The sequence below is a fragment of the Onychomys torridus genome, chromosome 1 (genome assembly GCF_903995425.1).
Source record: "Onychomys torridus chromosome 1, mOncTor1.1, whole genome shotgun sequence".
In the NCBI taxonomy this organism is placed as follows: Eukaryota; Metazoa; Chordata; class Mammalia; order Rodentia; family Cricetidae; genus Onychomys; species Onychomys torridus.
Genome location: NC_050443.1, coordinates 31,006,523 through 31,033,860, shown reverse-complemented (window position 1 = coordinate 31,033,860; position 27,338 = coordinate 31,006,523). Strand labels below are relative to the sequence as shown.

General features: G+C 56.4%; 2 protein-coding genes across 4 annotated transcripts in view; one reads left to right on the top strand and one right to left on the bottom strand.

The window, feature by feature from the left end:
• Positions 1-1,600: 1,600 nt before the first annotated feature.
• On the top strand, positions 1,601-8,798 carry Cyth2 (cytohesin 2). Its single transcript, XM_036180245.1, has 12 exons — positions 1,601-1,829; positions 2,952-3,099; positions 3,196-3,262; positions 3,756-3,874; positions 4,396-4,476; positions 5,055-5,167; positions 5,328-5,476; positions 5,751-5,862; positions 7,756-7,832; positions 7,948-8,019; positions 8,101-8,255; positions 8,330-8,798. The coding sequence occupies exons 1-12, from the start codon at positions 1,811-1,813 to the stop codon at positions 8,415-8,417; spliced, it is 1,200 nt and encodes a 399-aa protein (XP_036036138.1). The 5' UTR covers positions 1,601-1,810; the 3' UTR covers positions 8,418-8,798.
• A 3,077-nt stretch (positions 8,799-11,875) lies between these two features.
• The window catches only part of Lmtk3 (lemur tyrosine kinase 3), a 19,856-nt gene continuing 4,393 nt past the window's right edge, over positions 11,876-27,338 (bottom strand). For 2 of the 3 annotated variants that reach the window (XM_036180225.1, XM_036180216.1), the window contains exons 7-16: positions 24,017-24,104; positions 23,606-23,754; positions 23,107-23,191; positions 22,904-23,025; positions 22,681-22,830; positions 19,996-22,433; positions 17,119-17,513; positions 15,271-15,406; positions 14,787-14,924; positions 12,299-12,378 (exon numbers count right to left, since the gene is read on the bottom strand). In XM_036180225.1, the coding sequence (XP_036036118.1) occupies positions 12,362-12,378; positions 14,787-14,924; positions 15,271-15,406; positions 17,119-17,513; positions 19,996-22,433; positions 22,681-22,830; positions 22,904-23,025; positions 23,107-23,191; positions 23,606-23,754; positions 24,017-24,104 (3,718 nt within the window). In that variant the 3' untranslated portion in view covers positions 12,299-12,361. Of the gene's footprint in view, positions 12,379-14,786; positions 14,925-15,270; positions 15,407-17,118; positions 17,514-19,995; positions 22,434-22,680; positions 22,831-22,903; positions 23,026-23,106; positions 23,192-23,605; positions 23,755-24,016; positions 24,105-27,338 lie in introns of all 3 variants that reach the window. The other variant, XM_036180231.1, reaches the window with a different exon arrangement.

Here is a 27,338-nt window from a genome sequence, read left to right as displayed (position 1 = left end):
CCTAAGTGTCACCACCTCCCTGCTCCAGGCCAGGGGCTGGAAGAGGCAGCTGTTATCTCCAGGGTTATTCCCTGTGAGAAAAGTGGAGTTCTTAGGGGAACCTGTAACTGTAGTAAAGGCCCAGGAGCTCCGGCAGGGGGCCTGTGTTTCTGGAATGTCGGTCCTTGGCCTTGGCCTTCACCCATAGTACAGCTACCTAAGTGCCCAGCAGGCTGGTGGCCAGCCTCAGGGGAGCTGCCAGAAGAAGGAGGTGTCCTCAGCCATGTTCCCGACTGAGAGCCAGCACGGGTGCTGGCTTGCCTGAGTGCTGAATCCACCCATGCCCTCCCTCTTCTGGCTCTCATCTTTATCCTTCAGAGTCCCCAGGTAATAACCGGACAGGATTAATTAGCTGGAAGCTCTCCCACCCCCCCCAGGTCTAGGGCAGGGACTAGGGATGATGGAGACCATGGTGGAGAAGATGCTAAGTGAGGGTGAAGAGGCAGGGGCATGTGGTTCTATTGGGAGGGAGAGGGTGGGATAGGACTGGCGCAGCCAGGTCTCCACAGGGGAGGGCACGGGTCAGTCCACTCATAAAGGTCAGAGAGGGGATTAGGAGGCTCCATGACTAATCCAAAGGCTTAGCCAAGTCCTGGCCCTGAATCCGTCCCACCTGGGCAGCCCAGGGACACAAATGAGGACGAGACCTGGAAGACACTTCAGCCCCGTCCTGGGCCTATGATTTACAAGTGTGTCAGAGTACCCATCACAGACAGGCCCTCGCTGCTTTCCCTGCAAAGCACGCGGGATTCTGGAAGGAGGGAGGAGTTTAAGGACAGGAGCCTGGAAAGCTGCCAGCGGAGAGCCAGTGCAGGCAGAGGATTCTGCGCGAAAAGGGTGTCTTGGAGAATGCCTAGGGAAGGCAGGATTTTAGGAGGAGGAAGCTAAGCTAAGGGGGAGAGTTTAGGAGAGAGGAAGAGCCTGGAAAAAAAAGGCTGGGAGGGTAGAGCCAGTGTATTCATGGTACCCAACACATTCGGAAGAGATAATGCCTTTATTTTACCATCCTTTGACTCTGAGGAGATTGAGTTGTGTAGGAAAACCACATGAGGTGGTACAGAAAGGATTCAGAGAAAGCAACCGCCTGAAGAGAATAGCCTGAGAAAGAAAGAAAAAGATAGGCCTGTGCGGCTCCCAGTTGCTTGGCAACCGCCGCGGTCAAAAGCTAGCTTGCAGGGCCAGGAGGTGTGGCTCAGGGGAACAACTCCAGGTTGAGACCCCGCCCTTGACAACAAGACTAATCAAATACCGCCCCCTAACAACGAATTTCTGAAAGGTTAGGCAGTACTAGTCTGGCTCGTGCGCAGGCGCAATCCTCCCGGCTCCACGAAGCCCCACCTCCTGGTCACTCCTTTTTGAGTTTTCTTATTGGAGGATAAAGCTGCCAAGGATTTTTCTTTTGTTTCGGAGGCGGAATTAAGCACCCTTCCTCACTCTGATTGGTCATTCTAGCAGTCTATCGCCAGCTTTACGTGCCTGCCGCTGCTTCTCGTGTGCCTATTGGTCCTGGAGATGATCCTGCGACGTTGGGGGCGGAGCAGTGGGGGGGGATCCGCAGCGGATTGGGTGGTGTCAAAGCGAGGGGCGGGCCCCACCGGCCGGGCGGTTGGGCCGTGAAGGGAGAGTCTTTTCGGCGCTGAGGACGGGCGCTGAGGAGGCGGCGGTGGCTCCTGGGGCGTTTGAGCGGGCTCACTCGAGCCCGCGGGCCGACGCGGACGCAGGCCCAGCTGGCGGAACCGCCCCGGACTCCCCGCGGGCATTCCTAGCCGCCATGGAGGACGGTGTCTACGGTAGGCCGGGCGAGGCGGGCGGGCGGGCAGGCGGGCGGGCGGGCGGGCGGGCGGGCGGAGTGGCTCCCAAGCCCAGCCAAGGACAGCCGAGCGACAGCGAGGCGCCTTTCTGCGCGCGGAACGGGCTTCCGGCACGGCCCAGAGCCGGGGGTCCCGGGCCATTGTTTGGGCCGAGCCCTCTTCCGGCGGCGGCGGCGGCGGCGGGCGGGGCGGGGCGGCGAGAGCGGGGCGGGGCGGGGCGGCGAGAGCGGGGCGGGGCGGCGAGAGCGGGGCGGGGCGTACACCCGCGCGAGCGGCGGCCTGGCTTTCTTGCTGCCTGACCTCCCTACCGACCCTGACCCGGGGTCCTGATGCCCTAGCTTGTCTGCAGTGTGCGCCCAAGATTTATACCACGGAGCCAGGAGTGGTTCCAAGAAAGGCACCCAGGATCCAGGACCCCAACTCTCCCACTATGATGGAGCCAGGGATCCGGCCCCCTTACAAGAAATGTACCCAAGTCCATGCCATGGTCCCCACTACAGTGGAGCCAGAAGCCAGAGTCTTGGTGCCTTTCCAAGAAATGCACCCAAGGTCCAGGATCCCAGGACCTCAGCCATGATGGGGGGGGGGCTGTTCCCTTCTGAGAAATACACCCCGGATCCAGGACCCCAAATTCCCTGTGATGATGGAGCCATGAGCCTAAGGCCCCGTGTCCTTTCAAGTAATGTTTTCAATATCCAAGCCTCCCATTCTACTTGTAACGGAACCAAGAAGCCAGGGCCTCCAAGTAAAGTATCCAAAATTCAGAACCACGAGTTCCCGAGTGTGGTGATGGATCCAGGATCCCAAGGACTGGTTCCTTTCCAAGTAAAATACCCAAGATGTAGGTCCCCACGTCCATGATGAAGCTGGGGCTCCATCCTTCCAAGTAATGGGCCCAGCAGTTCATCCCCAGACCTATTAAGAGATGAGATTCCCAGGCCTTCTGCCCCAGACTAAGGATTCAGGGTCTTACTTCCTCTCCTCTGAGATTTCTAGTAGCCCATTCCTCTCCTGGGCAGGAATTCAGGCCCCCAGCCTTAATCCTTTCTCTGGATGCAGCAGTCTTGGCCCCAGAACTCATTTCCTGACTCTGACTCCTAGAGCCCCCAGACTTGACTCCAGAGGAGCGTATGGAGCTAGAGAACATCCGGCGACGTAAGCAGGAGCTGCTGGTGGAGATCCAGCGCCTGCGAGAGGAGCTGAGTGAAGCTATGAGTGAGGTGGAGGGTCTGGAGGCCAATGAGGGCAGGTGAGGACTGTGGGGAGCCCATGGGACACGGGGCTTGGCCAGGGACCTGGATGCTCAAGCATTGACCCTTGGCTGCTACCTACCCTGCTTTTGCAGTAAGACCTTGCAACGGAACCGGAAGATGGCAATGGGCAGGAAGAAATTCAACATGGACCCCAAGAAGGTTAGTTAGCTGAGGAGATATTCAGGCATGGTTTTGATGTCCTAGGTTCTAGAAGTGTGAAGATAATAGGTTTCCTCTAGGCAACAGACTCCTGATGGTTGCCCATCTGTTCCATGAATGTCCATGTACTGAGGCCTCTGGGAGCTGGCCCTGTGCTGAGCAATCCTAAGACCCTGCCTCACTCTCGGGGATCCCCTTGATGTAAGTGCTGTAGTTCAGGGTAAGATATGGCAGTAAGGGAGGGGCCCCACATCTGCCGCTTGATGGACAGGTGTCTGCTTCATTTTTTATTGTATCGTGTAGTGTGTTCAGTTATTCTTCAAACCTGCTCCTTGCCAGACCCAGTTGTGCCTGCTGGAATCAGTCGGCAGAGGCTGAGGGAGTGGCTTAGAGATGAGACATGGGGGGCTCTGTTAGGATGGAGAGGCTTGGATGTTGAGGCTCATGGGGAGCAGCACTCTGCCTTGGCACAAATCTGGCCTTCTCCCTCCAGGGGATCCAATTCTTGGTGGAACACGAACTTCTGCAGAACACACCTGAGGAAATCGCTCGCTTCCTGTACAAGGGTGAGGGGCTGAACAAGACAGCCATTGGGGACTACCTAGGGGAAAGGTGAGCTGCCCGGCCTGCGCAGTACTCCCAGCCTCAGTAGCAGCTCGTGGGTAGAACAGGTTTGTGAGCTCCATCTGGGTCACGATCTAATGGACTGGCTGGCTCTGGGGAGCTTGAGTGTATAGGGAGGTGGCACCTGTAGTCGTCCAGTATTGAAGTCTGAGTGTCAGTGGCTTAACCATGCACACACAAGCTAGTAGTAGCATCTGAAAAGTGTCGTCTGGAAGTTTTGATCGTGGGTCCGAGCTACAAGTATATGGAGACCTTCTGTGGACATGTGAGTGCATAGGAACTCTTAGGTAAAGGTCAGTTCTTGAGATAAAGGTATCTGGGGAGCATGAAGACACGAGAGAACATGACATCAGGTGGTCTGACAAGCTAAAAGAGCGAGGCATCCCACTCCAGAGCCCGGCCGGTGGATGGAGGCAGGGGAGGTTCAGCCGCCAGGAGGGCGGCCCAGGAAGTGAGCTGCGATGCTGCTACCTCCCCACACTCCTCCTAATAGGACTGTCTCCCTTCAGGGAGGAGCCGAACCTGGCCGTGCTCCATGCTTTTGTGGATCTGCATGAGTTCACCGACCTCAATCTGGTGCAGGCCCTGCGGTGAGGATGGGGCAGAAATGCAGTGCCAGGGCTTTCTTAGTTGTAAGGAGCAGAGCACTCCAACAGGGATAAGCAGCACTCAGGAAAGACAGTCAGGTGGGGCCTCCTGCGGGCTTCCTCTCGGGGTGCTCAGTGGACCCTTCTACATGACAGCAAAGCACCTGGCAACCCCAGGCCAGTTTAGCAAGCCTGGGGGGTGGGAGGGGTGGAAAAAAGGCTCTTCCTCTATAGAGCCACCAGAATCCATGGCCAGAGCCTACTGCTCTGATCAAATTACATGCCTGCAATTGAAACAGCCCCTGGGGTGAGAGATTTGAATTCTGACTGATTATTTTGGGGGGTTGGGTTGAGACACCATCTCACTGAGTAGCCCTGATTGGCCTGGAACTCTGTGTAGACCAGGCTGGCCCTGAACTCAGAGAGTTCACCTGCCTTTCCCTCCTGGATGCTGGGATTAAAGGTGTGCATCACCACTCTGGGCAAGGTTTGGATAATGATTTGTCGGATTCTAACAGAGACTAAGGAGCAGAGTGTTTTCCAGTCCTGAAACCTCTGCTGTCCTGCTTCTCCCTAACCAGGCAATTCCTATGGAGCTTTCGCCTCCCTGGAGAGGCTCAGAAAATTGACCGGATGATGGAGGCCTTTGCCCAGCGATACTGCCTGTGTAACCCTGGGGTCTTCCAGTCTACAGGTAGGACCAGAGGGCAGGGCATGGACCTATAGTCTGAGGAAGGAGTCTGGATCTGGACTGGGTTTGAGGGAAGAGGCTGGGATCCCAGATTATGAGGGGACAGGACAGAGTTTGGGAGGGTCCTAGGTCATCACCAGCTACCGTATTTTACCTGGTGTAGACACCTGCTACGTGTTGTCCTTCGCCGTGATCATGCTGAACACCAGCCTTCACAATCCCAATGTCAGAGACAAGCCGGGCCTGGAGCGCTTTGTGGCCATGAACCGGGGCATCAATGAGGGCGGAGACCTGCCTGAGGACCTGCTCAGGGTCAGTACTGTTCCCAGCCTTAGCACACCTTGTGCTCCGGGTCTGCCGGTGCTTTCCAGCCTGCCAGCCCTTGGTTCTTTCCTGTGTCTCCTCTCAGGCTCTTCTGGGTCTTGATCTCCCGTCATCTGTGAGAACTTAGCAGGCTTTCCCGCCATTATCCTCTGATCTCTTTTTTCTTCACTCTTCCCATCTCTACTGTTTTCTGTTTACCTTTCCTCCCAGTGTGACCCCTTTCTCCATGACTTCCCTAGAATTTCTGTCTCTTGCCCCTCAGAACCTCTATGACAGCATCCGAAATGAACCCTTCAAGATCCCTGAGGATGATGGGAATGATCTCACCCACACCTTCTTCAACCCAGACCGTGAGGGCTGGCTCCTGAAGCTGGGTACGTCCCTTCTTGAGCCTGCTGGCAACCCTGCAGAGAACACTAGTGGCCTGAGTCAGGACTGAGCAGCCTCAGTTTTTGCACCTCTGAGAAAATGGGGCTAAAAACAAGAGCAGAAGTTGTCTATTTGCTGGGCCTGTTAAAGTGCTCCTAGCCCCCACCTGCTCATAAGCCTGGGGCCTTCTATGCCAGGGCCTGATGAACCAGGCTGTTAGCTCCCTCAATAAAATCCCTAGGGCCCAGGATAGGGTCAAATGTTCAGCAGATTGTTTGCCCTGGACTTGGCCTTGCTGTCAACCAGCTGAAACATCGGTCGGCCCCAGGAGAGCCAACACAGGCAAGGATAACTGGGCTTCAAGTCTGGCTGGGGAGGGAACAGTGCAGCAGTAAGTGTTTAGATGGCTCTTGTGTTCCCGTTTGGGAAGGGGGATCACAGGCAGTCCTTGTTGAAATGTGTGAGATGGCACCATAAAACCACTGCTCAGCCATCCAAGGCCAAAGAGGGGGGCTGCTGTGACCAAGAGAGTTGTTCTCAGCACTCAGTGGGTTCTGTGTGACCCCTGAGGACCCTAGGCTCATGTAGACAGGATCTGGGTCCAGGCCAGTCATTAGTTACCATTACAGCTCCCCAGATACTTGGAGTACAACTAGGCGTCTCTGGAGCTGAGCTGGGGTATAGTGGGAAGGCTGCATGGTCACTGCTCAGAGACCAAGTGTGAGGGCCATAGTGGGACAGTTAGGCACTCCCTGCAGAGGAGGGCCCAGATAGGAAGCAGGCCTCACTTTTCCTCCAGGTCTCAGGTCCTGCGTTGAACTATGCACTTGAAGCCAGTGTTCTATCCTGGGAGTTGCATAAGGCCCTAGCCTGGCAGCACCGACCCTGGCCCCTTTGTAGGGTGCAGGGAGGTCAGTAGAATCACAGATCAGGTTCCCCAGCACACAGTGGTCTCCCTGAGCATTAGAGGGAATGAGCAAGAAGGCAACTTCCCCCAAGGTGGGGCTCTGAGCTGCTCTGCCAGTAGTATCCTCCCATTTTTCATTTGAAGAAACTGAGGCTTAAAGGTGCCCCACCACTGAGATACAGGGGCCGGAGTCTTGTCATGGGCTTCATATTGACCATCATAGCTAATGGAACCATCTCTACTCTGACTTTTCATCCAGAGGCTACAGTAGGCCGGCAGTCTTGTTGCAGACAAGATGTGCGTGGGTGGGTCTCCAGTCTCCAGGCTGGAATCCCAGAGGGCCAGGGATTTCCTGAGATCACACAGCTAAGACTAACCCTACCTACCCCTTAGGTCAGAGGAAAGGGTCTCAGGGAACAATTATTTTCCAGGGCCATTCTGGTAGGCTGAGCACCCACTGGGAAAGGTTAAAGCCAGGAGGCCAGGAGCGCGGTGGGCGGGGGAGGCCTTGGCTCCTCCCTCTGTGGATGTAACTGGTTTTCTTCCTCCCCTCCCCCCCCCCCGCTGCCTGTTCTCTTGCTGTGTCTCTGGCCCCTGTGCATCCCTTCCCTGACCCCCTATTTTCTGTCGCTGCGGTTCTTGGGGGCACCCCATCCCTCCGCCTTCCCTTCCACACCTGGTCCTGCCTGCTTTCTCGCTGTCTGCCCCAGGAGGTAGGTACCTGGTGTCCTTGCCCACACCCAATAAGATAGGGAGGGGCTGCCCTGGCCTTGGTCTGGGGGGCGGGGCTTGGGCCTGTGCCAATAGAATAGCCAGAACCTGTGGCCCAAGCAGGGGTGCTACTCCTGGGGCCCCAGCAGCCTGTCCTTGCCTGCCTGACTTTTCCCTCACTGCCTCTGTCCTAGACCTAAGAGCCCTACCTCTCCCCACTCTGCTCCCCTCCCCAGCGGTTCCCCGCTGAGCCCGGCCCCTCCCACCCCTTCCCTTGCAGGGGGCCGGGTGAAGACTTGGAAGCGCCGCTGGTTCATCCTTACAGACAACTGCCTCTACTACTTTGAGTATACTACGGTGAGGGTGGAGCTTGCAGACATGGGCCAAGATTTGGGGGGCAGGGCACCCAGCCCTCACTCTTAGGGAGGCACTGGGGAACCCATGGAACCTGAACTCTGACTCTGCCATCTAGGACAAGGAGCCCCGAGGGATCATCCCCCTAGAGAACCTCAGCATTCGTGAGGTGGATGATCCTCGGAAGCCGGTAAGATACATGGGGTGCCCTTAAACCTGCGCCTCCCTGGCCTGGCCCAGGGCTGCTCTGACCTGTCTCTCTGTATCCTAGAACTGCTTTGAGCTCTACATTCCCAACAATAAGGGACAGCTCATCAAAGCCTGCAAAACCGAGGCTGATGGTCGGGTAGTGGAGGGGAACCACATGGTGTACCGGATCTCAGCACCCACACAGGAGGAGAAGGACGAGTGGATCAAGTCCATCCAGTGAGCCCCAGGGGCTGGAGTCGGGGTGAGGGGGGGCCTGAGGCCCTCGGTCCTCACCAGACCCCTTCTTGTAGGGCTGCTGTGAGCGTGGACCCCTTCTATGAGATGCTGGCAGCAAGAAAGAAGCGGATTTCTGTGAAAAAGAAGCAGGAACAACCCTGACCCCTGTCCCCAACTCCATTATTTATTTTGGAGGTGCCCCGCCTGGGTGGCAGGACCCCTGGGCCCTGGGGCTGTGGATCCTGGTTCCCCATTTGGAAAATCACCACCTCTCGCTCCTGTCTCCTTATTTGTAATTAACATGTTGGTAATCTTATTAATTATTTAACCCCTCGCGCCTGCAGATGCCCTCATTTCTTGGGTTTGGGAGAGCCAAGAACCCATCCTCTTGACATTGGTCAGGACCCTGGGTGGCATATAGGGTGGAGACAAGTCACATAAACCCTGTGGGTGCCGAGTAAGGGAAAATTTAGTGTCAGGGATGGTATTCAAGTACAACATAATCTCAAGATGTGCTCTGCCCTTGTGGGCCGGGCCACCATGTTCTTGTGTGGCCTGTGATCATTAGGGGGCTCAGGAGGGAAGAAGTCCAGAGAAGACCCTGTGTGGGTCAAAAGGAACTGGTGTGCTGTCCTTTGAGAGCTCCAGTTTGGCCTGCAGAGGGCACAGTGGTACCATGAGGTGCATGGATGTCCTTGGAGGTAGCAGTGACTTCTCCCAACCCCAGATTCAGTCTCCTGTGGAGGTGGGTTTTTCTCAGAAGGTGACTGGAGGGAATCTTATGACAGTGGTAATGCTAACCCTGACTGATCCTGTCTTCTTATGCTTCTGCTGGAATAGTGACTCCAGAGAACAAAGGCCCAGTGCCTACTGCCCACCTTTGGAGCCAAGAAGTTTGCGTGTTTTTCCCCCCCTGGCCCATGGTGAGCTTAAACTGTGAATCCTGCTTAATCCCCCCAGTTCTGGCATTATAGACTGCTAGCTACCTTGCCAGACCTGAAGTGGTATTTCTAGAGGAATTGCCACTCCCGGCATGCTTTAGCATGCAGGCCTGACTAGAAGGAATGCTACCCTGTGGCCTTCTGGGAACAGATTCCAGGTGTGTACTGGATCTGCAAACCGCTATTGGGGGTTTGTGTCTTGCTCCCTTGGCTACAGGCCCCTGTGGGTGTCACCCGACAGCACTGCTCTAGGGAAGATACGAGTATCCAGATTATATTCTAGCTGGGCTCTGTGGTTCAGGCTGCATGTCAGTAGACAAAGGCAGTCTTATCTCCCAGCTATTACAGTTTTTCTGGAGTTTACCTTGGAGTTGGAAAAGAGGCATGAACTACTTCCTCCCCAGGGGTGGCTGTGAAATGGAGAGTCCCAAATAAAATGGAATTTCCAGCATCACCCAAAGAGCCAGGAGAACACTGGGCAATGAGTCTTGTTTCAAAGGGTGAACTCAGGACTTACCATAGGAACTGGTGACTGGGCAACAGAGAGGCACCATGTGGGATATGGGTCCCAGTTTCCCACCTGTGAGTGTCTCGGAACTTAGGTCCTTTGTCTCTCTCACCTTGGGACCAGATTTGCTTGGCATAGATGGGTAGAGTTTGGATTGGTGGGAAAGGGGTTAAAGTGACATGGGGGCCTAGGAAAACACTAGCAGTGGGGCCCTCCTCCATAGGGCATTGCCTAGCAAATGGTGGCTGATGTGGGGCTAAGAACGGGTTATGCAGGCCTGGCTAGGGGAGCTAAGTCATGAGGCAGGAGTCTAGTGTGTGTGAGGTGGTCAGGGGATCTGAGAGCGAGTACAGGGGAGAGTGGGAAGACATCCCAGGCCCCATGACCCAGTGACTGGAGCAGGAGGAAGAATGGAGGAGCCACCACGGTGGGCCCAGGGCTGGGCAATTGGCAGTGCCCGACTGAGGAGCTAAAGGGAATGGTGACCAAACCAAGTTGCAAGTGTCTGGAGCATTCAAGTCAGATAGCAAAATGCTTTAAACTGTCCTGTGGGCCAAGCATGGGAGCTCAGGTGTTGGCAGAGGCAGGCTGAGGCAAGAGGAAGTGTTCAAAGCCAGGCTAAGTTGTACGAGACCACGCCTCCCCTAGTACCCACCAACATACCCACACACATAAAAGCCCCCCCCCCCCAACGTGGGTGTTTGGACACAAGGCCACAGAGGGCACCGTGTGGAGATGAATGCAGAGAATAGCATAAAGCACAAACAAGGAGTGCCAATGGTTACCTGAGGCCAGGCTGGCAAAACCACGGAAGACATTTTCCAAAATACTGATGGCGTTGGTCTTGGTCTTCTAGCCTCCCAAAACTGTGAAGCAGTAAGGTTCTGTGGTTGAAGATACTGAATATGAGTTTGTGGAGAGTGCCAGAGAAATCGTATGCCCCTCCTTCAGACCAGAGATCCTGATCCCAGGTTCCTCCCTCAGACAGGTCAGACCCTCAGACGTGGTCCTGGCCCCAGCCCTCCTCCCTCAGACCAGAGAATTAGGACTCTGATCCTGCTCCCTGGAACTTGTAGGACATTAGCCTCTGAGACCTTTCAACACCAGTTCTGGTCCTCTTCATTCACACTGAGACATGAAGGTCCTGGTCATGCTCCCCCACCACACACACCAGTTCAGGACATAGCTCTTTTCCCTCAGACCTGAAAGTCCTGGCATTTGCCAGGTATAAGTGGCTTATGCCTTTAATCTCAGCAGGAGCAGGCTGACCCCTAAGTTGGAGGCCAGCCTTGTCTACAGAGTGAGTTCTAGGACAGCCAGGGCCACAGAGTCAGTCTCTCCCCATCACCTCTACACACGCACACACACACACACACACACACACACACACACACACACACACACACACAAATAAACATGGCCCTTGCCTTTTCTCAGACTTGGCATCAGGCCTTTAACCCTCAAATTCTTTGAACTAGGACATCAAGGCCTGGCCCACCCTACTATCACGACTCCCCCCAACCTGGGCTGGCATGCCTCTAGATCATGTCAGTTACCATTTGCTAAGCAACCATCCTATGGTGAGGAGGATGACCCCTACTGAAGGGTTTTCCTTGACCCGTGTCCTGTCACCTTAATTTATAGAGTATACCATCCCACTCAAACCCACCCCTTGCTCTGGCTTCTTCTACCATGCAAATTCACTCCATGTACCAATAAATATGGTCCCAAGTATGGGGGACAAGAGACTGAAAGCCTAGCCACAGAGAGGCTAAGAAACAGGCATCCACAGGAGGAAGGGAGACAGGCCAATGTGGGCAGGCAGGCGGGCAGGCGGGCAGGCAATGGCTAGCAGATCAGTTCTGAGTGCCTTCCTACCATCAGTAGCTGGCCTGGCCCTGTGACAGCTTCTAGACCCTGCAGGAACATGGTTACCACCACAAATGTTTGGTCCCAAGCCATCACTGACTCTTTGTGGAACATGGAAGGGTAAGTTGAAGCTGCCACCAATGTCAGAGGCTCTAAGGAACAGAACCAGCAGGGAGGGAGAGGCGGGCAAGCCCCACCGCTGCATGGGCACCTTGCCTTGGAGCCAGGAGGAAAGGACAGTGACTTCCATGCTGTGTCTACTGGCATCTCCCTTCCACCTCCCCAAACACACACAGGCCCCATTTTCCTCCAAAAAGTTGTTTTTTGTCTTTTTTAAATAATGTGAAAATGTCACGCGAAGGTTTGAATCAGAGGCCCCTCCAGGGGCCAGGCTGAGGGGGAGGGGAGACGCAAGATGGGGGCCCAGGTTCCTGAGGCCAGTGGCCCTTGTGAGGCCAAGAGTGGGCCAGTAGGGACCTCCGCTGTGCCAGGGGCTCGGGCCCAAAAGAGTTCATTCAGTTCAGTTCCAAGAAGTGTGGCTATCCAGCGATGGGGCTTCCTGCCTCATGTGGCTCCGAGGGGGTCAGGGGGATCAGGGGGTCCGTCTGGGGGGCTGGGTGGAGGGCCTGGGCCTCCTGTTTGGCACATGGTGGAGGAGGGGGAGGGCGCGGCCTCAGGCGCCTCCCCAGAGGCTGTGTCAGTGTTGGGGGCAATGGCTCCATCGTCCACACAAGATTCTGCTCGCAAACCCTCTTCCTGGGGTGCAAAGGGGCTGGGTCTTTGGGGAGTCAGTTCTCCACGGGGCCTGGGGATAAAGAGAGTAGAGAAAGGATGGGAATCAGGAGAGACAGACTTCTGACTTCCAGCTCACTCAAGGTGAAGGCCCAGGAACGGCACCATGCCCATCCCAGCCTCTGACCTCATCCATTCCTCTGCTCCAGTCACAATGGCCTTAAATGTTCCAGGTACCATTCTACCCACAGGGTCTAAAATGCTCTTCCAAGGTAGTTCAGCCCCTCTTTCGAGGCCTTTCACAACCAGCTGAATCATCTTATCACCCCTGGACATCCTGGGCTATCATTTGCTTCCTCAATTTTTCCTCAGGTATTCCACTATTGAGTATTAATGTATCTCACCCCAGTTATTGTGGAAGAACCTCGTGTCTGCCTATACCTCCACTGCATGGGAGTATGGGACCAGTCTGTCACACAGGACCTTCATCAACAAGATTTTGCAGGACCATCCTCCAGCCTCCACACCATGACAGCCTGACTCATTCTCTGGATCTAGAACACTAACTAGGGCCAGTGGGACGAGGGGTCAGCCCCTCCTTCACACTTTTGTGCTGACACCTGGGGGTCTGGCCAAGGTGAGCCCATTTCCTCCTTGAGTGGAAAGCATGGTCCTCGCTCCTTTTCAAAGTACTTGGGATGAGTTCCTCACTCAGGACCTGGTGTAAAGATGGCATGCCCAGGGGCACCTGCAGTGGTTTGGGGAGACAGACATGCTTAGCAGCTTTTCCACCCATGCCTGACGGAGGATCTGTGATAGCAGGCAAGGATTTGGGGCTTCATACCACTGGGTCCTCCATCTCCACTCGTGGTGACTAAGCGTGAGGTCATCCTGCCAGCCTTGGCCCTGACTCACTATCTGACTAGTGTCCCCACACCCTGAACCCCACCCTGCCATGTTCCTGGGGGTCCTGAGGTGGAGGTGTCAGGAAGTAATATCTGGGGTGACTTGGGGGGATGCAGCCCCAATCCTGTCTTTCCCTTGACTCTGCCCTGCCCCCTCCTCTCTCCCTGTGCCTAGTGCGTTCACTAGCCTCTCCTCCCTGGACTCTTTCCCATCCTCTCCCAGCCTCTCTTTTCTTCCAACCTCACAGCCCTGATTCATGGTTCGCTAGCATACTCTGGGCAAAGTTCCTCCAAGTCCTTTATTTATTTATTATTACTATTATTGTTATATATTTTGTTTTTTTGAGACATGTTTTCTCTGTATAGCCCTGACTGTCCTGGAACTTGCTCTGTAGACCAGGCTGGCCTCGAACTCAGAGATCCATCTGCCTCTGCCTCCCAAGGGCTGGGATTAAAGGCGTGCGCCACACCAGGCCCCCCCCCCCAAGTCACTTATAATCTGTCCCATCCTGAGACTGGAGAGATGGCTCAGTGGTTAAGAGCAAGGGCAGCTCTTCCAGAGTACCCAGGTTCAATTCCCAGTACCCACATGGCAGCTCACAGCTGTCTGTAATTTCAGTTCTGGAGTAGTACCCTATACTGACACAGACAAACATGTAAGCAAAACACCAATGCATATAAAAATAAGTAAATCATTTAAAAAATTAATCTGTCCTATCCCTTCACCTCACTCTGACTCTGCACCCTCAGGAGCCCCAGGCACCCTGGCCTGTCTTCTGTCCCTTGAACTAGCCAAGCTCTAAACAGCTCTGGGGCAGTAACACCATCCATCACACAATCTCCAGTCTGCACGCCCATCAGGGAGATTAAGCCATTTATACCCACATAATACTCAGGAGCATGATCCACTATCATGCCCGTCCTATGGGGGCAGAGAGGACATTGACTGGCCCGCGTTACACCCCTAAAAAGTCAGGGCCAATCCTGGGCGTTCAACATGATGGCCAGTACGGGGAGAACGGGGTGGCCCGAAGAGCACAAGGACGCAGCCGATGCTAACCACAAGAGGGCAGCACTCAGGGCCAGCAGCCTGGAGAGAAATTCCGGCTCTACACTCCTTTTCTAAGCGCCTCAGTTCTCCTTTCCGTAAAATGATGGGACTAGAACCCACTCTAAGGATCTCAGTGGGGCTTGAGCGGGCTGCAATGTGGCAGGTCACTGTGAGCTCTCTGCTGTTACAGTGACTCCTGTCTCTGGGAGTCTGCCATATCCTCTGCGGGCTTTAAGTGCTCTTGGAGAGAAGATGGAGATCAGCAAGGTGTCTGAACCCAGAAATGGAAAAGATGGGCAAGCAGGAGAGTGCGCACGGGGGGAATCTTCGAGTAAGAAGAAACTGAGGCTAAGAGACGGATGTAACTGTCCAAGGCTGTGAATGGGAATCACTAGGTCTGAGATGAGAGGTGTCAGAGTGACTGGGTGGAGGGACGGCAAAGAGAAGGCAGGAAGATTAATGAGACAGGCAAGGTAAGCGGGGGAGGTTGGGGAGTGGGGCAGGGTCCCGCTGGAAGCACTGTACCTGCGGGCCGGGCGTCGGGAGCCCGGGCGGGAGGCCCCGGGGTCTCCAGCGCAGGTGAGACGGAGAAGCGGGAGAAGCACAGGGGGGGCCCGGGCGGGGGGAGGAGGGGGAAATCCTCCGCCCACTCGAAACTGCCGCCTAAGGAGAGAGTGGACCAGCCTTAGGGACACACCAGTCTCAAGACTAGCACAAGGCTGACTCTAGCCCCACCCTCCAGCAAGGCCCAGCCCCTCCCACTTCAGATACCCCCTCTTCACCTACCCCTCCCGCCCACCTCTACCAGGCCCTGCCTTCCTGAGCTCCTCCCAAGACCCTCCCTCTCCGGCCTCCCAGGCTGGACAGACTCCCAGCTCAATCCTTTTTAGCCCAAGTCCCTTCCTAGCCCCGCCCTCCCTTACAAGACACGCCCATTGCATAACAAGGCCTCTCCCTCCCTTCCCAAGCCCCGCCCTTCCGCGGCCCAGCCCTGGGCTCCGCCCCTCACCAAAGCCGCTGTCGTTGTTGGGAAACCCATCTCCTGGGGTGGTGGGGTGGGGAGGCGTCGGGGGCGCTGGGGGCGTTGATGGGTCCGTGTCCCCCTCGGGGGTGCCCTGGACGCTCAACTCGTTGGTTGGAGTCTCCTGTGAAAGCAAGGGAAGGGAAGGATAGGGGACGAACTGTCACATCCCAACCACTGCATCTCCAAGGAGCAATAAAATCCAAAGATATTGCTGGGGCTTTTGGCACCCCAGCCTCTAATTACTGACATCGTATTGTGTGGCGAAGTGGACGTAACCTTCGTCTGCCTTCGAAGCTTCCGACCGGCCTCACTCTCACCCTGGTCTATGTTCCTTACCTGACTGTGAAGCCCCACCCAGCTCAGGAATTCCCTCCTGCTTCTAAATTCAGCCTGCTGCACTCAGAATCCTTAACCCAAGACGCTGCTCTAAACCCCATGCCACCAACTCCAGGATCTGGGCTGCAGAGATCCAAACCTGTGTTTCAGAACTAACAACCTGCCCCTGTGACCCTCTCGATCCCTAACCCCAACTGAGCACCAAAAGACAATGACCCCAGCCCCCACTCAAGCTCTCTAAGTCCCACTTTGAGCCAGGGAAGGTGTTTGCCTTTAGTCCCAGCATTCGGGAGACGGAGGCAGGTGGATCCCTGAGTTCTAGGCCAACCTGGTCTACCCAGTGAGTTCTCAGACACCCAAGGCTTCACAGAGAAACCTTGTCTCAAAAATTAAATTAAAAAGTTCCACTTTGGCATCCCAGGTCCCTGAACCCAGTGCCTGACCCTGTTATCAACTATCTCACAACCTGGCCTCAGAGAGTCTCAGTCTATAAGACCTTCTGTTTTCTTTTCAACAGCATGGAGATTTCAGGTCCTGGTTACTTTGTTTTTTAGTATATTTGTTCATTTGTTTGTTTGAGACAGAGTTTTGATATGTAGCCCTGGCTGCAACTCTCTATGCAGATCAGTCTGGCCTTTAACTAGGGAGGAGGTGGCGCATGCGTTCGGGAGGCAGAGGCAGGAAGATCTCTGTGAGTTCGAGGCCAGCCTGGTTTACAGAGCTAGCTAGTTCCAAGACAGCCAGGGATGGAGACACACACACACACACACACACACACACACACACACACACAAAACCTGTCTCAAAAACCAACAACCTAGAGATTGTCTTGCCTCTGCCATCTGAAAGCAGGGATTACAAACCTGGGTGACAAACCCAAGCATGCTCCATCTTTAACTTCCACGTAATAAGATCCGCCCCATTTAAAGCCTAATCCCAAGGGGCTGGAGATACTTTTCTAAATGACCAGGGTTTGTTACCCAGTACCCACATCGGACACCGGCCTCCCGGCTCCACCCACTGACTGGCACTCCACCCAGGGCACTGGAAGCTTACGACCTTTGGAGGCACCTGCACTCATAAATATACACAGACACACACTATTAAAAATTAAATTAGAGTCAACTCCATAGACATTTAAGTTGTTATCGACAGACAGGCCTCAAAGCACTAGGCTCCGCCCTCAGTGAATCCGGGGCCCCAGCCTCTCTAGGCTGCTTCCTGACAGCCTTCGAGACTCACCAACACTCCTCAGGTCACTCCTAGATCACAAACCCCTACCCCACTCCTGGTCCTACCCCTGCTAGGCTCGGCTAGGGCCCCCAGGCCCTGCCCACTTGCTTCCACCTCCCTCTGGACTCTACCCACTAACTGGGCACCCCAGGGCACTCTAAAGGGAAAGGTGCGTCTCCCTCTAGCCCTGGCCCATTCACCAGGACCACCAGGGGGTCCACCTCCCTCCCATCCTGCTGCGGTCTGCCCTGAGGCCCCACTCACCTGGTCGAAGAGGTAGACGGTCACGTCCCCGTGGAAGGAGACCATCTTGCGCTTCCTCTCCAGCTCGCTGTCCTCGGGTTCGTCGGCCGCGCGTGGAGACTTGAGCAGCCCCCGCAGCGGGCGGGCCGTGTCCGCGTCGGCGTAGCTCACCACGACGGGCACTGGGGCTTCCCGCGTCCTCCCGGGACCCCGAGAGCCCGCTGCCTCCTCGTCCTCGTCCTCCTCGTCCTCGTCCTCCCCGTCCTCCTCCGCTGGCCCCGGCGCCCCCGCCCCGCCGGCCTCCCCGCCAGCCGCCCCTGCGTCCGCGCCCTCCCAAGGTGGCCGCCGCGGGCCCGGGCCCGGGAACGGCGTGAGCGTGAGCGGAGGGAGCGCCAGCGAGAGCCGGGAGAGTTTGGCTGCAAGGGGAGAGACAGGTGAGCTGTGTGCTGGGGGAGCCCTTGGAGGGTCTCTCTGTGTGCAGAGTGAGACCCTCCCTCCCCACTGCGATGCATGATCTCAGCACCCAGAGCAACAGGTTTCTCCCACAGCACCTGGGCCCCGTTGTTCTCTGCAGTCTGTCCCCACTCCCTATTCTTGCCCCCTCCCAACATTTGTATATGACATTATCACTGCCTGGGACTGAGTCCTGCCCGTTCTTCAGCTCTGGGGGCTCCCAGACCTGAGCCACCTCTAGGAGGCAGGCACGCATGCTCTGGCCACACCCTCCTGCCTAGAGCAGCAGTTCAACCTTGCTTAGTGTACCTCGGAAGAGCTCACTCGACTTTTGGTCTGTGCACAGGGAAATACTCCCAGTCCCTGGGGTTAATGAACCAATGTTCCCTGCAGAAGGGAAGTCCTTCCCTGCCTGGCCCTTGGTTGCCACCTCCCTGCACTTTCACTGCCACTAAGGTCCCCAAGGTCACTTTCCACCGGGTCTCACTCTTTCATTGTGGCCCTCTCTGGGCCACTGTTCTCCATCAGTGCATAAGTAAAACCATCTGAGGGCACTATGGAGGGTGTAGGCACTAAGGACAGTGTAGGTGAGGCTGCCTCCCACATTCACGTTTCACTGACCCGTGCCAAGCTAGTGCCCACCTCCACCCCTTGCCCTGCCATCCACTCAGCTCCTAGCTGCCTCTCCTTCACTTTTACTCAGAAGGTACCCTCTCAGGATAGCGGGATGAGCATTGTGCTGCAGCCACAGTGCCGTCAAGAGTAGTGGGTACGAACAATAAGGTTGGGGTGACAGCCTGTAGCGGTCATAAAGGCTTCCCAGGGAAGGGGGAGTTTGTGTGGGGTTTTAAAGGATGAATAGAGTTCTCTGGGTGGAAAAGAGTAAGCCACCCCTAGCCTCTTTTTACTCAGCAGCTCTAAGCCAACCCAGACTCCCTGAGACATTTTAGTTCACCCAATAGTGTCACGTGAGGCCCTGATGTCTTGCTGGCCACATGGGTGAGGTGCCAGTGCAGAACCGGAATAGGGCAGTATACTCCATATTGCTTCAGGAACTCGGGTGGGTACCATCTCTCTTGAGGTCACTGCATGCCTCACCTTTCTGGTCCTGGACTCTCAGTGGCTCCCGAACACTTGCCCACCAGGGTGGGCCAGGGAAGGCCTGAGGCCCTTGGAGTCGGGCCACGGGCAACCCATGGCCTGACATATTAGAGAGACCCCTTAGTTTATTGCTTCCTTTAAATTTTTAAATCAAAAATTTTAAATTTTGTGTATGTCAGTGTGTGTGTGTATTTATGTTTGTGTGCAGGCACACATGTACAACAGCATCTGTGTGGTGGTCAGGAAACAACTTATGGGACTCAGTTCTCCTCTTCAACCCCAGTCCTACAGATCAAACTCCAGGCATCAGCTTTGGTGGCAAGTGCCCTTTCTGCTGGCCTGCCTTTTTAAAAAATAGTGTGTGTGTGTGTGTGTGTGTGTGTGTGTGTGTGTGTGTGTGTGTAGGACAGAGGACAACCTCAGGCATCCTCCTCAGTACATCCACATCCTTTGAGCTCACTCATTGGCCTTGAGCTCACCAATTAAACCAGAGTGTCTGAGCAGTGAGCTCTAGGGATCCCCCATCTCCACTTCCCCAGCACGTTCTTTACATATATATATATATATATTTACAAGCACACCACCACACCTGGTTTGTGTGGCTTTTGAAGATCTGTTCTCACATTTGCAAGGCAAATATTTTATCAACTGAGTCATCTCTCTGACCCTTCTGCTTTGTCTGAGACGGATCTCACTATGTATCTCTGGCTGGCCTGGAACTCGATATGTAGCTCAGGCTGGCTTCGATTCACAGCTAACCTTTTTGCTTCCCTCTCCCAAGTGCTGGTATTACAGACATGTGGCATCACTCTTGGTTACTCCCAGCTTATAGGAGCCCTCACATGGCCCTGACTTGCCAGCACCAGATCTCTGAGCTGGCTACAACCGTTTGAACATCCAGAACACTGATCTAACAAGAAAAAGTAGCGAATTCGGCAACACCTGTGACCTGCTAGGGAATGGCTTTCCCCACCTGTTCCCCCGCCCTGGCTTGTTTCTGACTATCTTCTGGTTCCAGACTTGGAGACCATCGACACAAGCCTAAATAACAAAGACAGGTCTCCACTATATCACAGAGCTCAATGGTAACAATGTGCCCATAGCTAAGGCCTGCCCCTCACAGCGACCTTGACAGGAAGGGGCCTTCCCTATCATCCATTCTTGGCAGGTGCAAGGACCTGAGACCAGAGCAGTGAAGACCTCTTCTTAGGAATACAAATGGGAACACAGCCAAGGCTAGGCCCAAGATACAATGACTCCTGGATGGTTGGTGGTCATAGTGCCAGGACCTATTCAGTTTTCCCTCCCCACCTCCTCTACCCCAGCACCTGGTCACCTCCTCACCTTTGATCTGCTCGCTGTTCCCCTGAGGGGGTCCCAAGTCCAAGAACAAGCGTGGCATCTCGGGGCCCTTCCTCTCCGGCTTGGGGGGGTCCTCGTCTACGCTGGGGGCCGTGTCTCCTTCGAGCCTGCTGTCTGGGACCCCTGGCTCTTCCTCGGGGGCCACCTCCGGCCTGGCTTTCAGGGGCACTGGCTCCGGCCTCCTCTGCTGGGCCCCCAGTGGCTGTGGCGGAGGTGGCAGTGGTCTCGAGCTGTCTACCCATCCGGCCTTTGCGTCCACGCCGCTTGCGGGGCCGCCGGCGGGGGCCATCCCCACGCCCCCCTGGGCTCGGCCCCCACTCCCGAGGTCCAGCTTCCCAGCCCCGGGGGCTCTCAGTGCCCCCCCAATCTCGTGGACTCTCCACTCGGTCCCGGGTTCCGGGTTCCCGTTCTTGGGGACTGGGCCAAGCTGGCCAGGGGCCGTCTCCAAGCCGTTCTGGGGCAAGACTGCCTCGCAAGGCGCAGGGGCTTGATCCAGCAGGGTCTCGGGAGCTAGACCCCCAGTCTCGGGCATCTTCTCCCAGGGCCCTGGGGCTCTCCGAGGTCCAGTCTCTGGCGGCCTCTCCGTGTTCCTGGGCAGCCTCAGGACCCCATTCTCTGCCACCTTCTCCTCGCTCTTTGGGGACATCAGAACCCCATTCGCCAGCACCTTCTCCCCGGCCTCTGGGGACATCGGCTCCCCATTCACCAGGGCTCTCTCTCCTCTCTCGGGAGATTCCAGGCCATTCTCCGCCACCTTCTCCTTCACGTCCGGGGCTCCCGGCTTGCGGTTCTCTAAGACTGTCACCCCGTTCACTGGGAGGCTCCAGCTGGGGACTTTCTTCCTGCTGCCCAGGGATGTCAGGTCCCTGTTCGGGCCCAGGCCCTTCTCTCTGGTCACGGGGCTTCTCCCCACCTTCCTGGGTCCTGTCTCCCCGGGTGTCGACCCCTTGTCCCCTAGGAGGTTCTTTGTCACATCCTCCCGCAGGGACATCAGCAGCTGCTCGGTGCTCACTTGAACTACAAAGGTTGGCTTCTCCTGGGACTCTGGGAGTGGGAGGGGACCCGGGTCTGGGGGTGGCCGGGGCGCTCCTGGGTCGGGTGGCTCGGGGGGAGCCCGCGGCCGAGGGACCCCTTCCTCCTCGGCCGCCCCCCCACCTGGGAAGGCTCCCTCGGGGGAAAAAGGGGTCTCGGTCTCGTAGCCGCTGTCCCCCGGCTTGGGGCCCGGAGACGACAGGCCGGAGCCTGGACTGGCCAGGGCCGACGGGGGGTCGGGGGACGCGGCCGGTTCCGCGGGGGCCCGGGGAGGTGGCGGCGGAGGGGGGGGAGCGGGAGGTGGCCCCCGCCCGGGGTACTGGGGCGCTGCGGCCCCCATAAGGGGGTCCAGAAATTCGGAAGGGGCTGAGGTGGGGGGGACCAGGGGCAGGTCGGCCAGGGAGCCCCGCTCTGCACGCAGGGAAGAGTCGTCCTCTGGGGGGTGGGGACAGCCAAGGGCAGGGTGCCCCCCCCAGCCGGCCACGGCGTCCCCCCGCTCCAGTGGCAGGCAGGAGCAGGGACCCTCGCGACTGCACAAGGGACAAGGGAGGGGTCCCCGGCGGCTGGGTCCCCCACCAAGGCTGCTGCTGTCCTCGCCTGGGGAGCTCTCTTCTTCCTCCTCCTCCGTCCAGGGTGCGGTACCCTGTTCCCCAAGCACCTCGGCAGGATCTCCTGCCAAGGTCTCTCCAGCGCCCCGGCCCTCGGGGTCCCAGCCACTCAGCAGGAAGCCACCTGATCCAGAGGACTGGGCCTGAAAGGGTCGGGGTGCAGGGAAGAGGGGGGAGGCCCAGGTCTCGGACACCAGTTGGGGGACCTCGGAGGGAGCCTGAGGGGCCTGGGGACCGGGTACGCCTGGGTCCAGAGGGTCCCAGTCGTTGGGGAAGAGGGGCTCTGGTGGAGAACCATGCTCCTCCAGGCGGATGTAGTACTCGCTGCTCACCGAGGGGCTGCGTGCGCTGATGACCGGCAGCACGCTGGGCGTGGACAGCGCCTCGTAGAAGGGGTTGGATGGGTTGGCGTGGGGCGCAGGAGGCGCAGAGGCCGGCTGCCAGGGAGGTGCACCCCCACCCCGGCCTGCCCCTCGCCGGGCCTTCTCCCACAGACACTCAAGGTTGAGGCCGCGGCTGCTCTCAGTGACCGTGAGAACATCATCTGGGTCAGCCCCGGGGAAGCCATCCAGAAGGGGGAACTGAGAAGACAGGGTCCCCGGGCGCGGCGCACTATGCGAGGGGGGCCAGGGCCAGGGGAAGGGCCCATCTCGGGGAGGGGGTGGCGGCGGAGGGGGTCTTGGGGGCCGCTCAGACAGCAGGTAAGTGAGCTGCAGCTGGAGATCAGAGGCCGAGGGGCGCTGGGCTGGCGGCCGCCAGCAAGACTGCAGAATGTCATACCTGGGAGAAAGGGAGGGGACCATAAGGAGGGCAGAACTGCTGAGAGAGTGGGAGAGGAACAGAGGCCCAGAGAGAGGGGAGGGGCTGGGGGAGGAGAGGGAGTGAAATCAGGTAAGGACTGGTAGGGTGGGGCAGAGTTCCCACATGCCACTCCCCTGCTTCAGGCATCAGGTGATGGAGATGGGGGTCGCAGGTGGCTGGGATAGGAATTTGGGGCCTGAGCTTGACCCCGAATCGGGGGCCTTACCAATAGTCAGCATAGGGCAGTTTGAGCCTGGGCCGGGCCAGCTTGACATGCTGCTGGCGGACGACGAAGGCCAGGACCTCTTCGTCAGACAGGTGGCGGTAGGGCTGCGCCCCGAACTCGAATAGCTCCCAAAGCGTCACCCCCAGTGACCTGTGCGAGAGGCCAGAGGTCAGAGGTCAGAGAGCCGTGGAGCCCCACCCCCAGGCGCCACCCGTGGCCTCACCAGACGTTGCTCTCACGGCTCTGATCCACCAGCACGAAGCTGCCGTGCAGTTCGCCCAGCAGCTCCGGTGCTGCCCAGCGCAGCGGGACCCACAGGCGCTCGGGGGTCAGGTAGTAGTCTTCCTGGGGGCGGGCGGGGTCAGCAGGTCAGTAGGTGACACACACCGGTCCCCACGCACAGACGCACGCCCACGCACTGCCCACCTTGTAGTTGTTGTGCGCCAGTCCGTAGTCTCCGATGCGGACAGTGAGGTCTGAGGTTAGCAGGCAGTTGCGCAGCGCCAGATCGCTGCGGAGCAGGGAGGGGGAGGCGGCGTGAGAAAGCCGGGCCCACAGTGTGCTGTGCCTCCTCTCCTCTCCTCTCCTCTCCCCTCCCCTCCTCTCCCCTCCTCTCCCCTCCCCTCCCTTCCTCCCTCCTCTCCCCTCCCCTCCCCTCCCCCTTCTCTCTCCCTTTGAGACAGAGTCTCACCGTGTAGCCTTGGCTGTCCTGGAACTTGCTATGTTGACCAGGCTGGCCTCACTCCTGCTGGATCCCCCTGCCTCAGCCTTCGGGGATTCCAGGCCGGAACCACCCCCCCCCCAGCTGCTCCTCCCCCTCCTGACTCCTCCCCTTTCCTTCCTTCCACCTTCTTGGGAACTTCAGCGCCTGGCACTCTTCCTCAGTTCTTCCCCGTGTCCCCTGTTGTGGATCCACCTCGCTCACCTGTGCACATAGTTGTGGGAATGCAGATGCGCCAGTCCCCGGGCAATCTCCAGGCCCATCCTCTGCAGTGTCCGAAGGTCACGAGGGGGTAGTTCAGGGGACATGCCCTCAGGTGGCCGCTGGGCCCGGAGGTATCGCTTCAGGTCCCCCTGGGGGGGGGAAACAAGAGCAGTTTAGCACAATTTGAAGCAAGCACAAAGCAGCCTCTGCCCCACATCAGGCAGCCCCTCCAAGCCAGTTTCCCGTTTCAGCTCAGTTGGTCAGATGCTCGCCACACATGCACGATACCTTAGATTCGGTCCCTGCCTAGTGCAGACACACAGGTGGCCACAGGAGTCTGAGACCCCCAGTCCTGAGAGCAAAGCTGGCCTCCAGCTCCAGCAGCCCCCCCCCCCTTTCCCAGCCCCTCACCAGCTGGCAGAACTCCATAATCAACAGGAAAGGCAAGGTCTCCACGCAGACGCCCAGGCACTGGAGGACGTTGGGGTGCTGCAGGCTCCTTTAAGGGACAGAGAAAGAGTAGCCTGTGTCCATCCCAGCGAGCCTCACCTCGGCAGGCCGTCCCAGTCCTGCAGACCTAACCTGGGTGCTGCATGTCCCCATTCAGGTTGTCTAGCTCCACTCTGCGTGGAGGCCCAGCAGTCCCATGAGGCCCGCACTGTCTGGTGTTGCGACTACTCACTGGCCAGGCTCCACTCACCACCAGCTCTGGCCTTCGCACTTACAGCCCACCTCTAGGGGGACACCCTCTCCTCATTCTTCCTTTTTTACTCTGGGTCTCCCTAATATAGCCCTGGCTGTCCTGGAACTCCTTGGTAGACCAGGCTGGCCTCGAACTCACAGAGATCTGCCTGTCTCTGCCTCCCGAGTGCTGGGATTAAAGGTGTGTGCCACCAAGCCTCAATTTCACTCCTTTTTGCTTTTTCCTTATTTTTATATTTTTAGAATTATGTGTATATATGTGTTTATGTGTGAGTATGGGCATGTGAGTGCAGGTGCCCACAAAGGCCAGGAGAGGGCATCAGACCTTCTGGGACTGGAGTTATAGGCACTCATGAGCCATTAGTCTTAGGTGCTGGGAACTGAACTCAGGTGCTCTGAAAGAGCAGCACCCATTCTTGACCACCAACCGTCTCTACAGCCCGTTCTTGTCTCTGCCACCTATTAGGCCCCAGCTTCAACAGTCTCCCAAGTGGCTTCACTGTCTCATCGTTCACCCTGCACTGGGTCTGAATCCCTCTCAAGTCTCCCAGGGAAGCCCCTCTGCCTCTTTTGATTACTTCCTCTGATGGATGGGGGCAGTGACTCCCAAGAAAGCCATGTGGACAGCACACTGTAAAGGAGCCGGCTGCGGTGAGGGGTGGGTCCTGCCAGTCTGTGTATCTGAGATAGGGTTTCACTCTGCAGCTCAAGCTGCCTGGGAGTGCACAGTCCCCCTGCCTCAGCCTTCAGAGTGCTGGGATATATGGTAGGTGTACACCACCAGGTCTACTGCTTTTGCTGCTTCTATTCCAACACGAAGACATGTGCTTGACTCCATCTCCAGCCTCCATCCCGCCTGTGTTTTGCAAGGCTGCTGGCTGGAGCCCAGCACGAGCACTCTCCTGCTCTCTTGCCTTAACCAGCTTCCCAGAGTGTCCTGCAACACAGCTGGCTCTACAGAACCAGGCCTCCCCAGCCTTTCAAAGTAGCCCAGTCACTGTTGCAAAGCCTTCACTTCCTGATACCTCCAGTGGAGCCAGTGCAGGCGAGTTCCTTCTCTAACAAGGCCAGGCAGATGCCAAGTGCACTGGGGCCCGGGCTAGTATCTGTTACAACCACAGCTTGGCTGGGTCCTCAGCCCCTCCCCTCCTAGGAGACTGCTAACATCCCACTTGGTTGAAAGCATGTGAAAAGTGACCGCCATGTGCCGGAACCTGAGAAAGGGCAGGAGGTAAGGACCAAGGACAATGGAGAGAGAGAAAGCCTGGGCTTCACCACAACTCTGTGGGGCAGAGTAAAGACCAGGTGATCCAGAAGGGAACAGAGGCTCAAGAAGTGAAGGAACGTGCCTAGGGTCATATACAGTTCAGGTCTATGTCTGGATCAGCAAACATCTACTGAGGACTTACAGAACTTACTCTTAAGCTCAGAGACAGAGAGGACCCTGAGCTATCTGTCCCACAGATAATTCTGACATGGATCAGCTGTGGTCACCCGAAATGTGGCAGGTGTCACTCAGGAAGTGAGTGTTTAAATTCATTTATTTGTAGCCCAGGCTGGCCTCAAATTCCTAAAGATCCTTCTGCCTCAGCATCCTAAGTGTTCTGATTGCAGGGGTGAACCATATCTGGCTGACTGAGTTTTGAACTCATTTCATTTTATTTAGCTTAAATTTCAAGAGCCTCGGCTCTAGAGAAAGACAGACAATATGCAAGTGCCAAGGCAAAACAACACCACACAGTTTTTAAGACAGGGTCTCCTGCAGCTCAGACTGGCCTCAAGCTTATGTAAAATCCTCCTGCCTCGGCATTCTGAGTACAATTGCAGGTAAAGCTCACCATGCCTGTGCAAGGCCCTCCTTCCCCAGGGCCTGGGGCTGAGACTAAAAAAGGAACACGAAGCCCCAGTTCAGCGTTAGAGATGGGCAAGTAAGAAGTAGTATTCCCTGGATTAAGAAAATGTGGTACATATACACAATGGAGTACTACTCAGCAGAGAAAAACAATGACAGCATGAAATTTGCAGACAAATGGATGGAACTAGAAAATATCATCCTGAGTGAGGTAACCCAAACCCAGAAGGACAAACACGGTATGTACTCACTCATAAGTGGATTCTAGACATAAAGCAAAGAACAATCAGACTGCAACCCACAGAACCATGGAGGCTATATATATATAGCATGGGAGACCCTAGGATGACTGTGGCTTATAAGTTTTGGTTTTACTCAATTACTGAGCAAGCCTCAATGAAACATTTCACTATTAAGATAAGAATTTATACTGTATCAAGCTGATAATAGAAAAATTAATTAAAGAATTAAAAAATAAAGAATTAAAAAATAAAAAGAAGTGGTATTCTCCAGAGGGAAGAGCAATAACAAAGGCCTTGGGCAGCAGAGCAGCTGTAGTGTGTGTGTGTGTGTGTGTGTGTGTGTGTGTGTGTGTGTGTGTCTGTGTGTGTCTGTGTGTGTGTGTGTGTCTGTGTGTGTGTGTGTGTGTCTGTGTGTCTGTGTGTGTGTGTCTGTGTGTCTGTGTGTCTGTGTGTCTGTGTGTCTGTGTGTGTGTGTGTGGTGGGGGGAAGTAAGGGTGGGGACTGAGGCCGGAGGCCAGAAGATTATAGGAGCAGACTATGCAGGGCCTGTGGGCTAGAGGGAGCTGTAACCATGTCCTGGGAGCACTGAGGAGGAGCCATGGGAGGATTTGGAGCAAGGATGGGCCAGACTCTAATGAGTCCATACACACCTTCCTACCTCCAAGCACAATTATGTGTTAAGACTGGAGTGAAGCCTAAGCAAGATGCTCACAGATCTTTCTCACAGTGGGGAAGGGGGGTGGGGCCGACTCTTCAGTGATAGCTTGGGTATGGTCTTAACTATCACTGGGATGAAGATCCTAAGGTTCAGAGTGACCTGGGAACCCCCTTCCCCATGTTGTCTCGAGCTCTCTCTAGGGAAGACCCAAGATTCCAGGAGGGAAATCCCAGCACCAAAGCCATACAGTCGGGAAGAAATCTGAAACTGGAAGCCAGG

What these genes read in the sequence shown, in the direction of transcription:
- Cyth2 (XM_036180245.1), top strand. An exon ending in CTGGAGGCCAATGAGGGCAG is followed by an intron (nt 3,100 to 3,195) that starts GTGAGGACTGTG and finishes CTGCTTTTGCAG; the next exon opens with TAAGACCTTGCAACGGAACC. An exon ending in GAGTGGATCAAGTCCATCCA is followed by an intron (nt 8,256 to 8,329) that starts GTGAGCCCCAGG and finishes CCCTTCTTGTAG; the next exon opens with GGCTGCTGTGAGCGTGGACC.